General features: G+C 37.2%; 1 protein-coding gene across 1 annotated transcript; it reads right to left on the bottom strand.

The window, feature by feature from the left end:
* Window positions 1-1,916: 1,916 nt before the first annotated feature.
* six6b (SIX homeobox 6b) lies at window positions 1,917-4,609 on the bottom strand. The gene is made up of 2 exons (XM_039691977.2): window positions 3,868-4,609; window positions 1,917-2,629 (listed from the first exon to the last, which is right to left on the bottom strand). Exons 1-2 carry the CDS (start codon window positions 4,437-4,439, stop codon window positions 2,464-2,466), a joined length of 738 nt encoding a protein of 245 aa, XP_039547911.1. The 5' UTR covers window positions 4,440-4,609; the 3' UTR covers window positions 1,917-2,463.
* Window positions 4,610-17,450: the final 12,841 nt, after the last annotated feature.

A 17,450-nucleotide genomic window follows, 5' to 3' on the forward strand; every position in this document is an offset into this window, starting at 1 on the left:
CTATTTATTACAACATCCAGTTTGACATAGCATTGAAAATAATTACTTGTTTTTGTATAGTCTATTTTTGTGACCCTTGTAACTCTTTTGGAGATGAGTGGAATACAGCAGTAGGCTATGTATTTTAGCCAACAGGATCTTCAACACAGTAGGCTACTTATCTTACTCGGGCCATGGGATGATCACTCGTCAGTATTCCGTATTTAAAGCCATTTCAGTATTGTTTGGATATACTTGCCACGATAAATGCTCAGTTTATATTTTAAAGATAAGACACAATTACGTAGAACGTGATGGTTCAACACTTTTTAATCATTCGTCGAATTCGTACGACTTGGTCGTGAGATCGGGTTGGATGGTTATAAAATATATCCTACTCATGATCGTTTTAATCATAATTTTAGTATGCTGTATCAGTTTCGTGGATTGGCCTTGAACTCGACAAATTTTCTTTGTGTCATTCACAAAAAACCCATGGTGATTGTATATGTGTTGGGAATTCTGAATACACAAGCATTATGGCCTCAATGGCCTCATTTTGTGTCAGTGCAGGCCACTGCTCATTTTTAAAAGTAATATTTGTATTAGGGGCTGATTTTTATATGACCCCTGCTCATATATAACTAGGATATTATTATTTTTATGGAAAACATTCGCTAGCTTGAATGAAATTTTCATTAAATAGGCCTATCACTTTTAAAAATGAGCAGGGGCCTGCATTCACTGACACAAAATGTGTGTGTATATATATATATATATATATATATATATATATACATATTAATTTTTCAACCATATATTCGACTTTTATCGGCGTTGTCTTTGTGACTGAAACGATAGCTGAAACGATATCAAGGACACCATAATGCTATTCACACACATTTATTTATAGTAAATTTTCGATATTGTAATTAATATGCACTGAAAAGGGATTTTCGGAGCTCGTTTGGGAGAAAGCACCCCTTAACCCCAACAGAGCTTTGAAGAGCTCACTATTGTTCGAGTTGGGTTTGAGAAGCGGTCATTAGCGCTGATTAGCGCTGACGAGTTTGACAACCTTATTGACTGCCAGAAACACTCGTTTCACCTAATCTTTCCGCTTTTGTCCCTTTGCAAACTCAATAGCCTGCTCTCCTTTCCCCTACCACATCTATGCCTCGTTTCCCCCAATAACAGTAGCCAAGCATTATTAACAGATTTTAAACATAGTCCTCCCTTCCCTGAATAAAAGTGACCTTAAAGGAATTTAACGGTGAAAGCGAAACGAAAATAATGATAAATGCAATAAACATGCGCAATAGAAAATCAGCTATATTTATGATTATAATAATTAAAATAATAATTAGATGATAATAAATAGATACTAATGCAGTTTCTTCAGTAGCCCACCTAAACGATCACAGTTTCGTATAAGCAATTAAAGGTTAAACTAATAAGTAAATGAATAAATTATAGGCTTTGGATGCTTTTCCTCTCTAGCTTGCTCGTTCTGAAACCAATGCGTTTCGCCCTCTCGTTGACCTTCTCCTGTCAGAAAGCATTACATGACGGCAAAGCCAATCACACGGGGCGGTTAACGCGTCTGGACACGCGGCAAGCGATCAGGTTAAACACACCACTATAGCCTACATTTACCGATTACTGGCTGTGCTGTGCATGAACCTCACACCATTTATACCAGGAATACAGAGGCAAAAGTTCAAGTGGTTTGTCTGCCTAAATGAAGGGTGAATGCATTCACACATGTTCTTGGTATTGAGGCTAACAAAATAGGCTAGGCTGGCTGCGTAAAGATGACAAAATCCAACACATTTTAATAATAATAAATCATTAAGAAAATGTATATCATTAATAAACACTAATTTGAAAATAATACCTTATTTTAATGGATGAGAATAAGTCTGGATGGTTTCTTTGAATTTAAAATGTTTATTTTCGGCAAGTCTTTCATTCATCTTCACTATCGGTGCACACCAAAAATGAGCAGACTTTAAATGACCAAGCAAATGAAAATCAGATTTTATAAGAGCAACAATTTAATGCGTAAACACTTTAGAAAACCTGGGAGAAAAAATGTTTCACCACGAAGTCCTTTTCAAAAAGAACAAAAAGTGTGAATATTATTTCCGTAGGGCCTGTTTGCTTGAGGCAGCCGATTTTGCTTACAAAAGTAGTTTTAATTCAGATTTTTTTCTCATGTCATTTGTTCGTGTTTTCCCCCACTTTGCCTTCACAAAAAGATAAATACATTTTAAAGAAGATAAAGCATTCCATAAATCCCAAGATTCCAGGCTGGTATAGGCTAACAGCCTACAAATAAAAAAAAAATAATAATAAAAACACGGCCTCTGATACGTTAAGGCAGGCACCAATGTGCTTGTTTATCTTGCTGATTGTCTGTCTCGATTTCGTTCGTATGTGTTAATTTTCTCATAGTCTTCCGATATAGCCCGCGGTGTGATGTTAGATGTCACATTCGCTGTCACTTGAAGTGATGGAGATCGCCGACGCAGCGGCTTTGCTCGACAGGCTCGCTTCAGGGCTCGACGCGTTCCCCAGTCGGTCTACAGCACCATCATCTCCAGCTAAGGACCGAACCGAGCCATTAGACAACACCTGCTGTTGCAACCTTAAAAAAAGAAAAAGGCTGGGTTTTAGAAGGGATTTCTAAATATAGCCTATATTAAAAAAAAAAACTCTTAAATTAGCTAAATCAGTGGTTCCTACTGTTGCTTGCATGATTTTAAAACAAGAAACGTGCAATCAATGTTAAAACATGTGGGCCAAATCAAGATATTTAACTGCAAATTCTATCTATGAAATCTGCACATATTTTGAAATGATGCTCCGCTCAGGCTTCAGGTTTAGTTAGCCTAGGCTATTAATGGAATGCCCCAGCCGGAAGAACATAAAATAGGCTATAGGCTGCAGGCAATTCGCGTATTTTCTATATTTATTATCATTTATTATCTGGTCTATGTTTAATAAAAAGAATTCCAATTTAGAAAAAAATATATATATGTTCGTGGTGAATTGGCCTAAACAGTTTATGCTGGTTTTAAAGGCTTATCGATTTTTAACAGTTTTGAATTGGTGTATGGTATTTTTAAAGGTTATTATAACAGCTTTTATATTTAAATGTCCAACAAAATATAGAACACAATCTGATAGAGGAGGTAAATTATTGTCTGCAAGAAACTGTTTGCATTACTCCAGCAAACAACTTGCAACAAAATAGGCTACGGTAGAATTTCTTCAGTGACTGTCGAAACCAAGAAAGCTTTTCATAACAACATTTAATCTTTGTTACCCATCTTAGGCTCTCGTTAATTGTTATATTGTATATCTGTAAGGACTTTTGATGCACACAAGGCCCAAACCATAGCACAGCTACACAAAAGCTAGCCATTGATTTTTTGGTCAAAGGGGACAAGTAGGCTAACAGTAGGCTATTTTGTATGCTACGTCTAGACTATTTTTACGCTTTTTTTCATTCCGCAATTAAAAGTTAAACAAAAATAGTAGCTAAAGATAGATGTCCAATATAATTGCAAATTTCGGTTTTAATCATGAAAATACATCGCTTAGGTTATAGGCTAAAATGACAAATAATAACCGTTCACATTTTTTTGATTAATCTATTTGTGATTTTTCCATTTAAAGACTTTGTTTATTTGTGTAGCCTATGTTACAGAACAAATGACATTGACAGGTTATGTTAGGCTACATTAGCTTAGCCTTTCCTTTATTAAATATGTAGGCTTTAGATTTGATCGACATATCTCATTTTAGTATATAACCATTATTGCTAAAATATCAAATATATGCTCAATATAGCCCCAATGGTAAAAATCGGGGAAAACACACCTGTTTTTTGCAGCCGCGGCTCTGTCCCTTTGTCTTCGATTTTTAAACCAATTCCCCACTTGAGTGGGAGTGAGTCCCGTAGCTTGTGCAAGCTCTCTCTTTTTACTTGGGTTCGGATAAGGATCCTGGAGGTACCATTCTCGAAGTAAATGTCGGGTTCTTTCCTTAAAGCAGTGCGTCTTTTGTTCTCCATCCCAAATAGTTTTAGGGAGAGGGAACTTCTTCCGTACCCGGTATTTGTCCACTGGCCCTAGCGGGCGGCCTCGGAGTTTCTCTGCCTCCTGGTAGTGCGACTCCAGCCAAAGTGCTTGCAGTTTAGAGTGGGACTCTTTGGTGAACTTGTGGTTCTCCAGAATGTGATAAAGCTCACGGAAATTCCCAGTGTGGAAGGCTACAATGGCGCGAGCCCGCAGCACAGACTCATTTCTGTTCAGCACCTCGCAGGCGGCTGGTGCGACGGGCAGCGACCAAAGGAATCGGCCGAGACGCTCGATGTCTCCGCTCTCCTCCAAAGTCTCGCATACCCCCGCAACCTGCTGGGGACTAAAATTCAAGATTGGCAACTGAAACATGAAGGCTTCTCTTCTCCTTTCGGAGTCCTTTCTAGCTCAAAGCTTCCTGCTTTATGTGGCTTGTCTCTCTCCCTCTCTCTCCTCCCAGTCGAATCCAGGCGAAAAGGCAATTCCAGAGTCAGCTGATGAACGCTCGACGATGCAGAGAAATAGAGATGTCGCTCTGTCGGTCTGTGGCTGCCTCCGTTGGAGATTTCGAGGGCACAAGATTATAGCACAAGAATGAAGATATGTTTTGTGGAGGGAAAAGACGTGATGCCCACTTCTGGTTTTCTATTGGACTTGGCAGATTGGTTGCGTAGTTTTCACGGAAGCCTGTCAATCACTGTCAAGCGTGCCAATCACGCGGAACGGAGCTCGAGTAGATTTCAGCACCTCCCAGACCTCGACAGCGCCTTTCAGAATGTAAACGTCAGCGACCTCTGCTTTTACTCAAGCCCGCGAGTCACTACTCTCGACTGCGCGTTTTACGCACATTTCAAGTAAACTTTTCGAAAATTTGAAAGACTAATAGAAAGTAGGCTACAGTGTTGTCTTATCTACGAATTGTTATTTTTAAACTCTCACTCGTCTGCCTTTTTTAAGCACAGGAGAGGACATGATTGGCTTTTTATCATTCCAAATATCTACGTTTCTGCAGCGTAGTGCGACAAGAGAATGGCTCGGATTAAAATGACACACGACATTAAATGAGATCATCCGTGTGTTGTGTGGATTTTCCAGTGAAGTCATTCGTCCGCTCCGGACTCTCGTTTGTGAAGAATAACGACCACTGACACAAAAAGGAAACAAATAATAATAATAAAAAATACATCTGACAACTCAGCGGAACAGTCATTGGCCTGTCAAATTTAATATCGTGGTGTTTAGAATGAAACGAGTCTTAACTGGACAAATCATTCCGCCTTCCAGCTGCACGTGGATACGAGTCTACTGATCTTTGTTAACCAGTAGGCTAAAAACTCTATTAACAGCTTACATAATCAGTTATAATCGACCATTTCAAATTTAATAACTGAAAACAAATTTTTAGCCTATTTTTAGCCAAGGTATTTTAATTAGCCTACTATTTATTTAGCCTATATTCATTTTATTTTCTTTTTTATTTCAAGCTATCATTTGCATTACTGACATATTTTGAATTCTTTGGGGAATTGATAAAGATTTGCGACGGGTATCATTGGATAAACCTGTCAGCCATGCGGATTGTGGAGATGCCATATCATATTTAAAAAAAACTGGAATAGTATCAGCTACAGCTCGCAATAAATAAGAAGGCGGATGGATAGCGCAGATGGTTTAAAGTGTCGGGTCAGATTATTTCACGGCTGGCTACATTGGAAAAGTTCATTCTGACGGAAAGCCCCTGATATTATTTCCACAGACCCAGACAGTTCATTTGAAGAAAACCCTTCGGGCCCATTTTGCATGATGTATGAGCTGCCCGTAGCTCCGATTATAGAACTACCGTATGTATACGGGAAGCTGCTCATTTTCATGCACTGCAGTCATGACACAGAGACTGATCTTTATTTACATCAACATCTAGATTTGCACCATTACCTCGGACACAATTTAACCTGCACCCTGCACGTTAGCAACAAGTTACGCTCGAAACTAATAGCTGTCAAACATAGGCTATATATATATATATATATATATATATATATATATATATATATATATATATAGGCTAATAACAACAACAAAAACAATAATAAAATGATAATAGTAATATAGATATAATAATAACAGGACTATTTATCACACATTTCAATGTGCAATAAGCAATTTCGTTATAGCAATATTTAAAAATAAAAGAGGTATGGCCTATGAATAATATGGCCAAAAGATAATCAAATATAGTCTTCAGATGCATTTATTCAATACTTAAAGGTTCATGAATATTTCCATTTATAACAGAAAAAATACAGGGGGTGGGGGGGGAGGGATAGAGAAGCCCGTTCGTTGGCTATATTTAGGATATCTGGAAAACATTTAGGATTTCATCGGAGACATGTTGACTATAGTTGGTTTATTGCCATTTACTCTACGCTGCGGGCTGTACGAGCATATGAAACAGGGGAAAAAAACTTGTTTTAGTGGCCTGACATGTTTTAGACTTCAAACATTTAAAGGGGGTTTAATATTTCATATTCTGTCTTGTTAGTTTGAAATGGCCGAATAATTGCCTTTGTGTTGCTAAAAAGAATGAGAAAAGCGTCAATGTGGCCTGGCGTTCAGACTCAAAGAAGAACAATTACAGACGTTCCAGCAATCATTTCAACTTCTATAATATATTAAACTATTTTGACAGATTTTTTTTTAATTGAAATGTTGGATGGATTCAGGTAAATTATTAAAAATAACAGTAAAATTCACAAGTTCATTATTAAAATAGCTTCAATGCACGGCATAAATTTCTATTATCAAGTGATCTCGTTCCAATTAACGTAAAATAAGTCATAGATTTATATAGGCCTACTTTGATGCATGAGTTGAGCCAGATTATTGTTTGTCATTGATAGCGTGTTTTTTTCTATTGTGATGAGTTTTTCAAAAAGATAAATGCTAAGCAATACGAATTAAACGGTTCACTTGGCTTTCCCTTAATTTATCGAAATTTGAATTTATTTAATTTTTCATGTTTATAATTACTATAGTAGGCTACCATTTTGCCATGACCAAAAAAAAAATATATATATATGAATTACATATTAGTAAAGAAAAACAAATATAATATATAGCTATATATAATATATAGGCCTAAGGGAGAGACAGATCCTTGCTCCATCTCTTCAACCTTTTTCTTGTGAGACAGTTAAAGTCATCCGTTGTGGACCATGGATTCCCACGGTGTGGGGTCACTGCATGCCCCAAAGCAAAAAAAAAAAAGAAGAGAGAGAGAGAGAGAGAGAGAGAGAGAGAGAGAGAGAGAGAGAGAGAGAGAGAGAGAGAGAGAGAGAGAGAGAGAGAGAGAGAGAGAGAGAGAGAGAGAGATCATGAATTGTGGGTGAGGGGCCATTAGATGGCCCAGATTCCTCTGGATGTGCAGTGAAGAGCAGGCTGATCTCTCTCTCTCTCTCTCTCTCTCTCTCTCTCTCTCTCTCTCTCTCTCTCTCTCTCTCTCTCTCTCTCTCTCTGTCTCTTTATACCTCTACCTCTACCTCTACCTCTTTCCCTCTTTCAGAATCCATCATAAACATCCCTTTCACTTAGACTCGTTCACACCGCTCTGTCTTTCCATGCCTCCAGCTAGTATCACAGTATCATGCTTTTGTTCTAATGGCCTGAGTGCATGGCTTTGTTTAGTCAAACTAAGGATTATCATTCATCAAACATGTTGGATCAGTGACCATTAGATTGTGAATTTTGAAATATCCATAAGAGAGGAGCTTAAACAGGCCTAATTTTGTCATGGCACCATGTATTTTTCAGAAAGCAGGCTACAATCTCAGTGGCCAGGGAGCATTGCTCTGGTTGGATTATGTTGTAATTAAGGTATCATGCCAGCAGTCATATTAACAACCCCTCTGGTGATCTAAATATGCAATGGTAAAGCCGTAAATGGGCATTTAGAGTGACAGGGATCCCAGGATCATTTGGACAGTTGAGGATAATGTAGTGGATAAATCTGCTGCTCGGATGGTGCCATGCAGCATTAAGAGTTGGCTTCTGTCTTTTTATAAACCATAATCTACGGATGTACAGTAACAGAGAATATCTAATATCCACAGGCCAGCGGACACATTCATCATCTGAAAAACAAGAAGGCTTACACTTACAGCAACATGGTCATCCTGCATGCCCAGATCTTTATAAAGGTCAGTGATGTTACAGCGATTTTTTGTAGATAATATGGCCTATACTAAAATGGAATTGATAGCCTATTATAATTACTTACACCCCTTCCATGTTTTCAATGTCTGCATTATCATTCATATAGGGCAAGGCAAATTCGGTCCTAGAGAGCTGCCCTGCAGAGTTTGGTTCCAACACTGAAAAAAACTCTCCTGCCAATAGCCTTATAGTAATCCTGAAGGTGTTTGATTAGGGTTGGAAATAAATTTTGCAGGGGAGCGGCTCCAACTTGCCTATACCCCTGGTGGGTATTGTTTTAATTGTGGGGAAGTTTGAAATAAATAAAAAAAAAATCAGGGTGATACAACTGCGAAAATCAAAATAAAGAAAAGAAAAATTCCTCTCCGGCAATCGGGTGGTCAGATGCATTTCTGATATGTCAGAAATTTTGGTCGCTTCTCGTTCTCGTCAACACTATCTCACGACCAAGTCGTACGAATTCGACGAATGATTAAAAAGTGGCTAATTCGTAACAATTCATACGACCTCACTCGTACGAATTAATACGATTTTGCTAAATCGTACATAGCATATCGCACAAGCGAACCAAAACTACAAACCGATTGCCCCAATCTCAGTGTTTTTCCCCTCACTGCGCCTGCGTGACAACAGAAGTTTAACAATTTCGTCTGCAGCGAAAGAAAACGAAAACAGAGAGATCTTTAAGTTCTGTAGCTCAATAGCTACAAATGACTGTTGCTTAGCCTACCAGTTCGTGTCGCAAAATGGATTAGCAACGATTACGCCTTCCAGGTGTCTACACCTAGCTGTCTTCTTTTATTAATTTGTTAAACAATATTTTTGAAATAAAGCTGTTTTTAATTATTTTTCTCATTATTACGAGATGTTAGTCATTATTACGAGCAAGTTTCTCATTATTATGAGATGTTACTAAGTCATTATTGCGAGAAAATTTCTCATTATTAACTATGACATGTTAGTCATTGTTGAGAAAGTTTCTCATTATTACGAGATGTTAAGTCATTATTACGAGAAAGATTCTCATTATTATGAATTACAGAATTATATTTTTTTTACTCAACTGTTGATGAAACGGGCTTCCATAAGATCTAGGCTAGGCTACTCGTTCAATGTGAGTGCTGAACGACATCACCGCATCTATGCCCGCCTCGAATTGGTCGGACTTTATCACATGACATAGCCTATGTGGAGTCAATGTTTTTCAAAATAGTAGGCTATAAAAAAGATAAAATTACACAAAGTGCCACTTTTGTTTTTGTTGTTTTATTTGTTTTGTTATTGAATGTTTATAGACCTCAAGACCTTTATAGACCTGTTTTAAACTCGCGACGGCGATACACGAAGACTGGCGTCTGGTGTGAACAGACAAATCAGTCCCTGGAATAGCTTTCCTGTTTGACCTTCAAGGCCACAATGACAGATAATTAGCTATACTGATCATTACATTTAATATATTAAATCAAATCCACTCCGTAGGGACCTAATTTCTGTAACGAAGAAGAAAAATAAAATTAGGCTAGGCCTAATATTCTAATCCTATAAATTTCACATAACGTGAAATTATTTTGAAACATTGATGTCTCTGAGCAAAACTCTAAATGTAGGCTATACAAAGAGAGGTGGGTGGTTGTTAACTGCAACCGCTAAAACAGTTAGATTTGGCAATGGCAGCCTAAATCTTTTCACAAGCACACATTGTATTAGCCTATCCATAGAAGCTTGTTTTCTCCACGAAATAAAGCAATTTAAAAGATAATTGAAAAACTTGTTTCACCCTCAGAATTGCGAGTTAATTCGGACTTTTTTCTCGCAATAGGAGTTTTTTTCTCGAAATTGCGAGTTTTTAATGCTAGCAATTCTGACTTATTTTCTCAGAATGGTGAGATACAAACGCGGAATTGTGAGGGGAGAAAGTCAGAAGTGTGAGACAGAAAGCCTGGGCTACGTTATTTTTTTCTGTTTTTTTTTTTTTTTTTTTTTTTTTTTAATGGCGGAAACAAGCTTCCATACACTGCACACACACAAGCAGCCCAAGGTGAAAGTGAGTGCTCTTTCACTCTGTTGAATAGCAGGTTGGAGGAGCCCAGAGGGTGGGAGGAAGCAGGAGTTCCTAGCAGCCTATGCGTGATGACTAGGCTACATAACCATCTTTAAAGTCACATCAAGACACAAGAGAGTTCAGGACTTCCCCTTGCTAATCGGCTTAGGAACGATTTTAAATCGGCTTCGAAGGCGCAGTTGTAAATATGACTTGTTTGGCCGGAGGTTCAAGCTATCATTCTATGCTGGAGAGATTTTGTGTTTCTGGAGAAGTGATGATTGGATTAAGACTAATTCTTTTACACAAGGCTGATGCATGGTTCAGTGTTTGTGAAATTGGTATCAGAATCTGTAATTTTCTCTGTTTTTTATTTATTGCGCTGTTTCTGATGATTCATTTTCAAAAAATTTTTTTGCAGTTGCCTTGGCTTTATATTGGTTTGCTAATTGCATATTTAGATTAAGTACATCTAAGAATATTTCTTAGTTAAATTCTAAGCAAACTGATATTTTTATTTCTTACAATGTTTATTATTATGTTCTATCATCAATAATCAAGTGATAGTACAGAGGAACAACTTGACAACACTATACAAGATATCACTCAATACGCCAAAATATTTTAAATAAATTACATTACACGTTTAAAGGTATAGTAATATAATAAGTTAGTAATATATATATATATATATATATATATATATATATATATATATATATATATATATATATAATGTAGTAATATACAACACAGTCCAAGCATTTGACCTCTATGCTCTGTATACTTATACTAAGTAATTCAGTCATTAATTCTTCATAATAATTTCGTAATTAACTTTTGCTAATGCTTTTAGAATTGAGGTCTCTTATTCCGAGAAAAAAAAAAAAAGCTGTTTCTTTAGTTTATTGCATTGTCCTTACCACCTCAAACAGTCAGAATCCCACTTGGATATGACCTGCTCAGCGACAATCTCTTCCATACACCCAACCTCATTTCTCACAGATCAGCACTTAATTGATGTTGTAGCTGTAAAATTCTTACACTCAAGCTGTCCAAAGCTGCCCTCAAGATTAATGACATGCTCACTTGACCTTGAAGGTCGCATGACCTACAGACCGCTACAATTCACACCCACGCAGACAGCTCAGTGTTATTCTCAGCCTTGAGGAACTCTGAGAGGTGTTCACCAAAGTAGATCATGCTCTATTTTCGACTCCTAAGGTACATGTTCTGAAGAGGGCCTTGTTTCTAAATCTGATGCCTGTGGATGAAGTGACATCTCTTTAGCGCTGTGAGCAGACAGGATTAGGGTTATAAGTTATAACCAACCTCTGAGGATTCCAAGAAAGATGATAGCGATTGGAAACAGTTTGTTGTGCTCGACCACAAATATCACCTGAGAAAAAAAAACAACACCACATTTTAAATATAGAAAGAATACTATTTATAGAACATCACTTACATGGAGTTTTAATGAAAATATTTCATTTATTTAAAATCTAAAGTTTGTTTTGTTATTACAGGAGCTGTTAAATGGAAGAATATACATATTTGCAATGAAATATTGCTACAGATTTATTTACCAAATGTTTGGTATATTTCAAGTGGATAGCATGAATTAATAATGTATGGTAGAACTGTACTGTTCTATAAACAGAACAGCCCATTTTCCAAGAATAGGTCAGGATTAAAGAGCCACACCAAATAAGATTTAAGTCATCTATTTTAAGAAGGAATGACTACCACAAATAATTAATGGGACATTTTTGAAACACTATATAACACTATAAAATAACAGAGGATATCCTCAAACTAACATGGGTATGTGGCATTGTAGTATATAGTCTAATTTTAGGATTTCAGTGAGTTAAAATAAATCTTCAGATTGCTGTGGTTGTCCTTTGATAGTCTCAGCTTTTCCCATGCAGTGATCTAGTGTGCATGTTTAATACAAAGAAGAAAGTGCTGTCACCAAGTGTGTGACCGTGTGTGGATATGAAGCTTTTGAATAATGAAGAAGGCCAATGGCACCCATGCAACTTTCATGATGCCTGCTCTCCATGTCCGTGCACAGGGAGCATCGAAAGCATCTCGCGGGTGTCAGCTTGTCAGGCTGAGAGGACAAGTGAACTTTCATTTCTGCTTGGATGAGCAAATCTCTCTCTCTCTCTCTATCTCTCTCTCTCTCTCTCTCTCTCTCTTTCTGCCCCTGACAGACTCTCCCACACACATACACACACCACTTGACTACGGCTGCTACCTGTTTCTACATTATAAATGTGCTTGCTTGGCTCTTTTTCGGCTGTGTGTCATACTCTTAATGAGCTTGGACTTATTATGAATTTAGCAAGACATAACCTGGATCTCATACAGGCTATGAAATGAAAACACACACACACACGCTTCAGTTGCACATCATTTTTTTTATTTTAGAATTTTTTTTAGATTTTATCAGTGAAATGTGTCATGCAAGGATGCTAGACCTGAAAATGTAGACAAACATTGTAGAATGGTTTTATGTGTGTGATTCCTCAAAAAAATCAAATCATGTGAAGCCATATACTGTATACAGACAGTCCGAATACAGACAAGGGCATGTTAAACAATACTGACCTTATCCCAGATTCCTCTTGTCAGGTTGTTTTAACTTTGTTTTACTTGCATGAGTAATCCTCTGCTGATCTCTGTAATCTGCACTGTATACCCAGGTGTTTTAGGAGTAGGTTTTAAGTCTCTCAGGGAATTATCAAATATACCCATCTGTGTTTATATGAACGGCCATCATGTGTTTGACCTCTGACTAAACTGAGTCAAACATCCTTGAGAGTCAGTATGTGAAAAATCTCCTTACAATAGCTAGAGGAAATAATGACATCAGAAAGGTGTTAAATGCACAAATGCTTGACAACTGCATTCAGTATTATGTTGTGACACAAAAAAATCCTGCTAGATATATTCGGACAAAAATTGAATTCAAACACAATGTGTACCGCTATATCCTGATATTCTCCAACATTTTTTTTTAATCTGTAGATGTATTTTACTTTAGTTTTACATTTAAACATACATATCTTTACTTTAAAATATGAATAAAAATAAAACATTGACACGACTCTTGCGGTGGCTGTGCAAGTGTTTAATCATTTGTTTTGGGTAGCTGGCTGCCCTTCTGTTAACGCTGTACAGATTGACCTCATGTGTGACACATGTCCAGGCGGCCTAGAGTAATGCCATCTTAGTGCTGCTGAGCCTCTTATAAACTCATAAAGTTCAGGCCAATGGGGAGATGGGAATCAGAAAGGAACCTGGCAATCCACACCAGCTAAAAAAACCATTAAAAAATATGGTTAAAACCCAGGACATGGTCATACTCCATAGTTAAGTTCAGTAAACAAACAAACAAACAAATAAAATAATTCTGCACATTGAGAAAAATATAAAACAAGAGTTTTTGGTGGTATTTAATTTTGCTGGCCTTTAATTGTTCATGTGGCTAATGGATTTCATCCACAACATGCCTTTCTTCAACTTGGACCGGAAACTGTCACGGTGTGTATATAGAAAACATGGCTTAAGGATGGATTGTAAGAAGGGAGTGAAGACGTTGCTTGCTAATATGATCAGTGGTTCTTAAGCAGATGCACAAGTGGCCCGAGGCATAAGACCATAAACAGGGAATTATAGCCTAATCACTTCTGCAGATACTGTACTTTGCAAAGTAGGCTAAAAGCAAATCACTCACAACCTCATTATGTAGTAGTATCAGATACTTTAACAAATAATTTTTTAGTACATAGTTTTCTTCAAAAAGTTAGCTCAGCACACACATAGCAAGCAAAGGCTATAACTGGTATTCTGCCTTTACCAGTGTGAATAAACTAGCTTTACAGATAGCTAACAGTCTCCAATAAAGAACCAGAAAGCATCTTGATCATTTAGGATGTTTTACTGGATTAACTGTAAAACTGTAACATACAGAAACAGAAGCATATTACAATCAAAATATGGTTAATATAAAATGCAAATATAAATTAAGTAACTTAGAATGAACTAAAACCCTCAAAAACGATTGCATAGTGAGCGAATAGCACAATGTCAACATAGGCTACACGAAAAACGCCACGGGAAGCTACTAGCACGCATATTCTCTTACAAATTACGAATCAAAAACAAGCTAAAATGACTAAATTTGGTATCTAAAGGAAGCTAAGATTACTATCAAACAAATACTTACAGACAGATATTTTTCAGGGACCAAAATAGTAATTTACAGACTTTAACACTCTGGAGTTGGACTGTAAGGAGAACTACTGCCCTACAGTAGCTCTGCGGGGACAAAACTCTATAAATTTAAAACACAAATCTTCTCACAAGGCGGCAGTACAAATGGTATGCTGAGAGTTCACACTGGACTGATAAACGCAGACCAACGGCGACAGTCGTTTCACGAATTACAGCACGTCACAGATTCACCATGTTCAGTCAGTGAAAACAAGCTCCGACAGAAGCCAAGAGACTCCGACAGGGGAAACACACTGATACGACAAAACCCGTCGGAGTGTCTGTTGCCGTCTGACGGTTCATTGTGAATCTAGTTTGTTCTATCTCAAATGAGCCTAATGATTTACGGTGAATTCTGTTAGAAAGTTATGACAGTTTATCTGTTCAATAAAATGCCTTGGGCTACTCACGTTTTGAGTAATAAAAACGCCATATCTGTGAAGCTTTCACAACATTTCAAATCCCTCAGTTCTCACCATCGCTGAACCAAGACAATGTTTGAGGTTATACGTAATTAGATTATGCACGTTTGTCCATGTAACAAACAATTTTACAAACTTGTAATACATTTTTGTTTGTCTTGATGTAATCAACTCGAGGCATGTATGCAATTTCCTGCAAAAACCAATGCTATCTGATGACAAATTCTTACGAATTCGTAGCCTACAACTTGTCTAAACACCAGTGATGGGTAGGTTTCGCCAAGGAGGTCATGTTGATGAACTGTGTAAGATTTCACAAGCTTAACAGTGAATGATATTATGAAATTTGTGTTAAAGCGTCTTTCTCAGTGGCAGAGATTTTCTGGGCATGGCAAGGACAGATGTCACAGTCTACATCATATCAGGACACTTATAGGCACAGGTCCTGTCTTGTGTTGCTGGCTGGCATGTCAAGGTTGATTTAGCTGTCAGATGCTTGCTGTCACCAGACTGTGCGGAGGAGCTTAGAGTCCCTCTGGAACCTGTCTTAAAGTGGATGTGTAACAGTAAGTGGAACCAGTGGCGAGGACTGCTGTCCACATGGCAGATATGGAGGCTTGAAGACTGTGATACTCGAGACCTAAGGGGGAATCATTCTGACCTCTTTGATCATCCTTGCCCTGCACACGAAATCTGTAACCCCACACATTATCCTTTATGTATATCCCCAGGATTGTTTTGTCTGATTTAAGCACTTACATTTTATGTCTGATTTAAGCACTGGGTGGACTGGGTAGAATTGGTGCTCTGTATATGACAGTGGTGCTCTGAAACCTCAAACAATGCAAGCCTCAAGATTGTGATATCATGCCATGAGCTCAGAGACGGCTCCACACCGAAGACTGTGATGTCATCCAGCAACAATAGAAGCTGTTTCTTTTTTTCAGGGTATGGATGGATGACTTATAATCAGATGTCAAAAAATCATGTTCAGCAAAATGTGCTAGGAAATAAGAGCTGCTTTAAGCATATGATCTTTAATCAGAACTCAATGACATGATTTGCAATTAAAGCATGCAAAAGACAAGCATTCATATTTAAGCGTGCAGAGACTTTACAGAAATATGAACCTTTGTTTAATCTGACAGTATTAAATCTTAACATCTTTACAACATCAGATTTTCAAGATATCAGATTTTCTGATATTTGCATTATAAAACCTTGCAGTTTGTCAAAAAATGGACAAATCATTTTAGAAAATATTTACACATTCATGCGTTTGTTTTCTCTCTCTCTCTCTCTCTCTCTCTCTCTCTCTTACACACACACACACACACACACACACACACACACACACACACTTTTTATTATATATAATGCCACTAATACTAACCTAGAAAATTTACTCTGAATATTATTACTTAAATAAATTGAAATAATGATTTTACAGAAGATAAACTGTGTTGTGCAGAGCCAGAGGTCTGTGTTTCCAGTCATTAAACTGTGAAACTATACGGTTTAAAGGGATAGTTCACTTTGAAATTAATTTTTAATATGTTTTAGCTCAAGGGCATCCAAGATGTAGACGTCTTTGTTTCCACAGTTTTTTTTAATTTTGACATTTTTCGGTCAAACCGTTGTTGTCTGTCAGTCATGTAATGCAGGTTTAGGGGGTCCTCAAAGAGCATGCACAGTGAAGTCAAATTTAAACATGATTTAATGACTCGTGAATGTAAGTACACGCTGATGGCCTAAGACACGAAACGAGTGGTTTGTGTGAGAAAACGAACAGTATTTATATAGTTTTTACCTCTTGTTAACAGCCATCGAACTGATCTGAATCAGATGTCCAACTGAACCGAACTGAACCATCTCCAGCATTGTTTACACAGAGATTTCGGAAGTTTTACCTTTCACTAAACATATTTAGATATATCGAAATCTTCTTGCGATTTCCTGTATATCTAAATATGTTTAGTGAAAGGTAAAACTTCCGAAACTTCCGTGTTTTTCTGAAATGCACTTTCTGTAAAGCTGCTTTGAAACAGTATGTGAAAAGCGCTATACACATACATTTAATTTGAATTGAATTGAACTATAGTCTAAAGATTTTTATTTTTTATTTTCTGATGACAATAATGAACGCAACAAAATAGCAGGATATAGTATAGAATGTGTAATGACAACATTAGAAAACAATAAACATACAGTTACTACAAGTGTTTGGTGCTTCATTGTGCTGAAAAGCTGTGTTCTATTAGTTGTCTGTATAGACAGAGTTTTTGTTCAATAGCTTTTTGAGAAACACAAATAGGGCAAGACATTTTTCCGCCTCTCTGGGAAGTCTTTATTTCAGAATAAGTGGCACAGTACAAGGACAGGATACGGCGAGGAAGAGGGGGAAAAAAGCAACTGACTATCTGG

The sequence above is a fragment of the Pimephales promelas genome, chromosome 13 (assembly GCF_988280905.1).
Source record: "Pimephales promelas chromosome 13, fPimPro1.hap1.1, whole genome shotgun sequence".
Classification (NCBI taxonomy): Eukaryota; Metazoa; Chordata; class Actinopteri; order Cypriniformes; family Leuciscidae; genus Pimephales; species Pimephales promelas.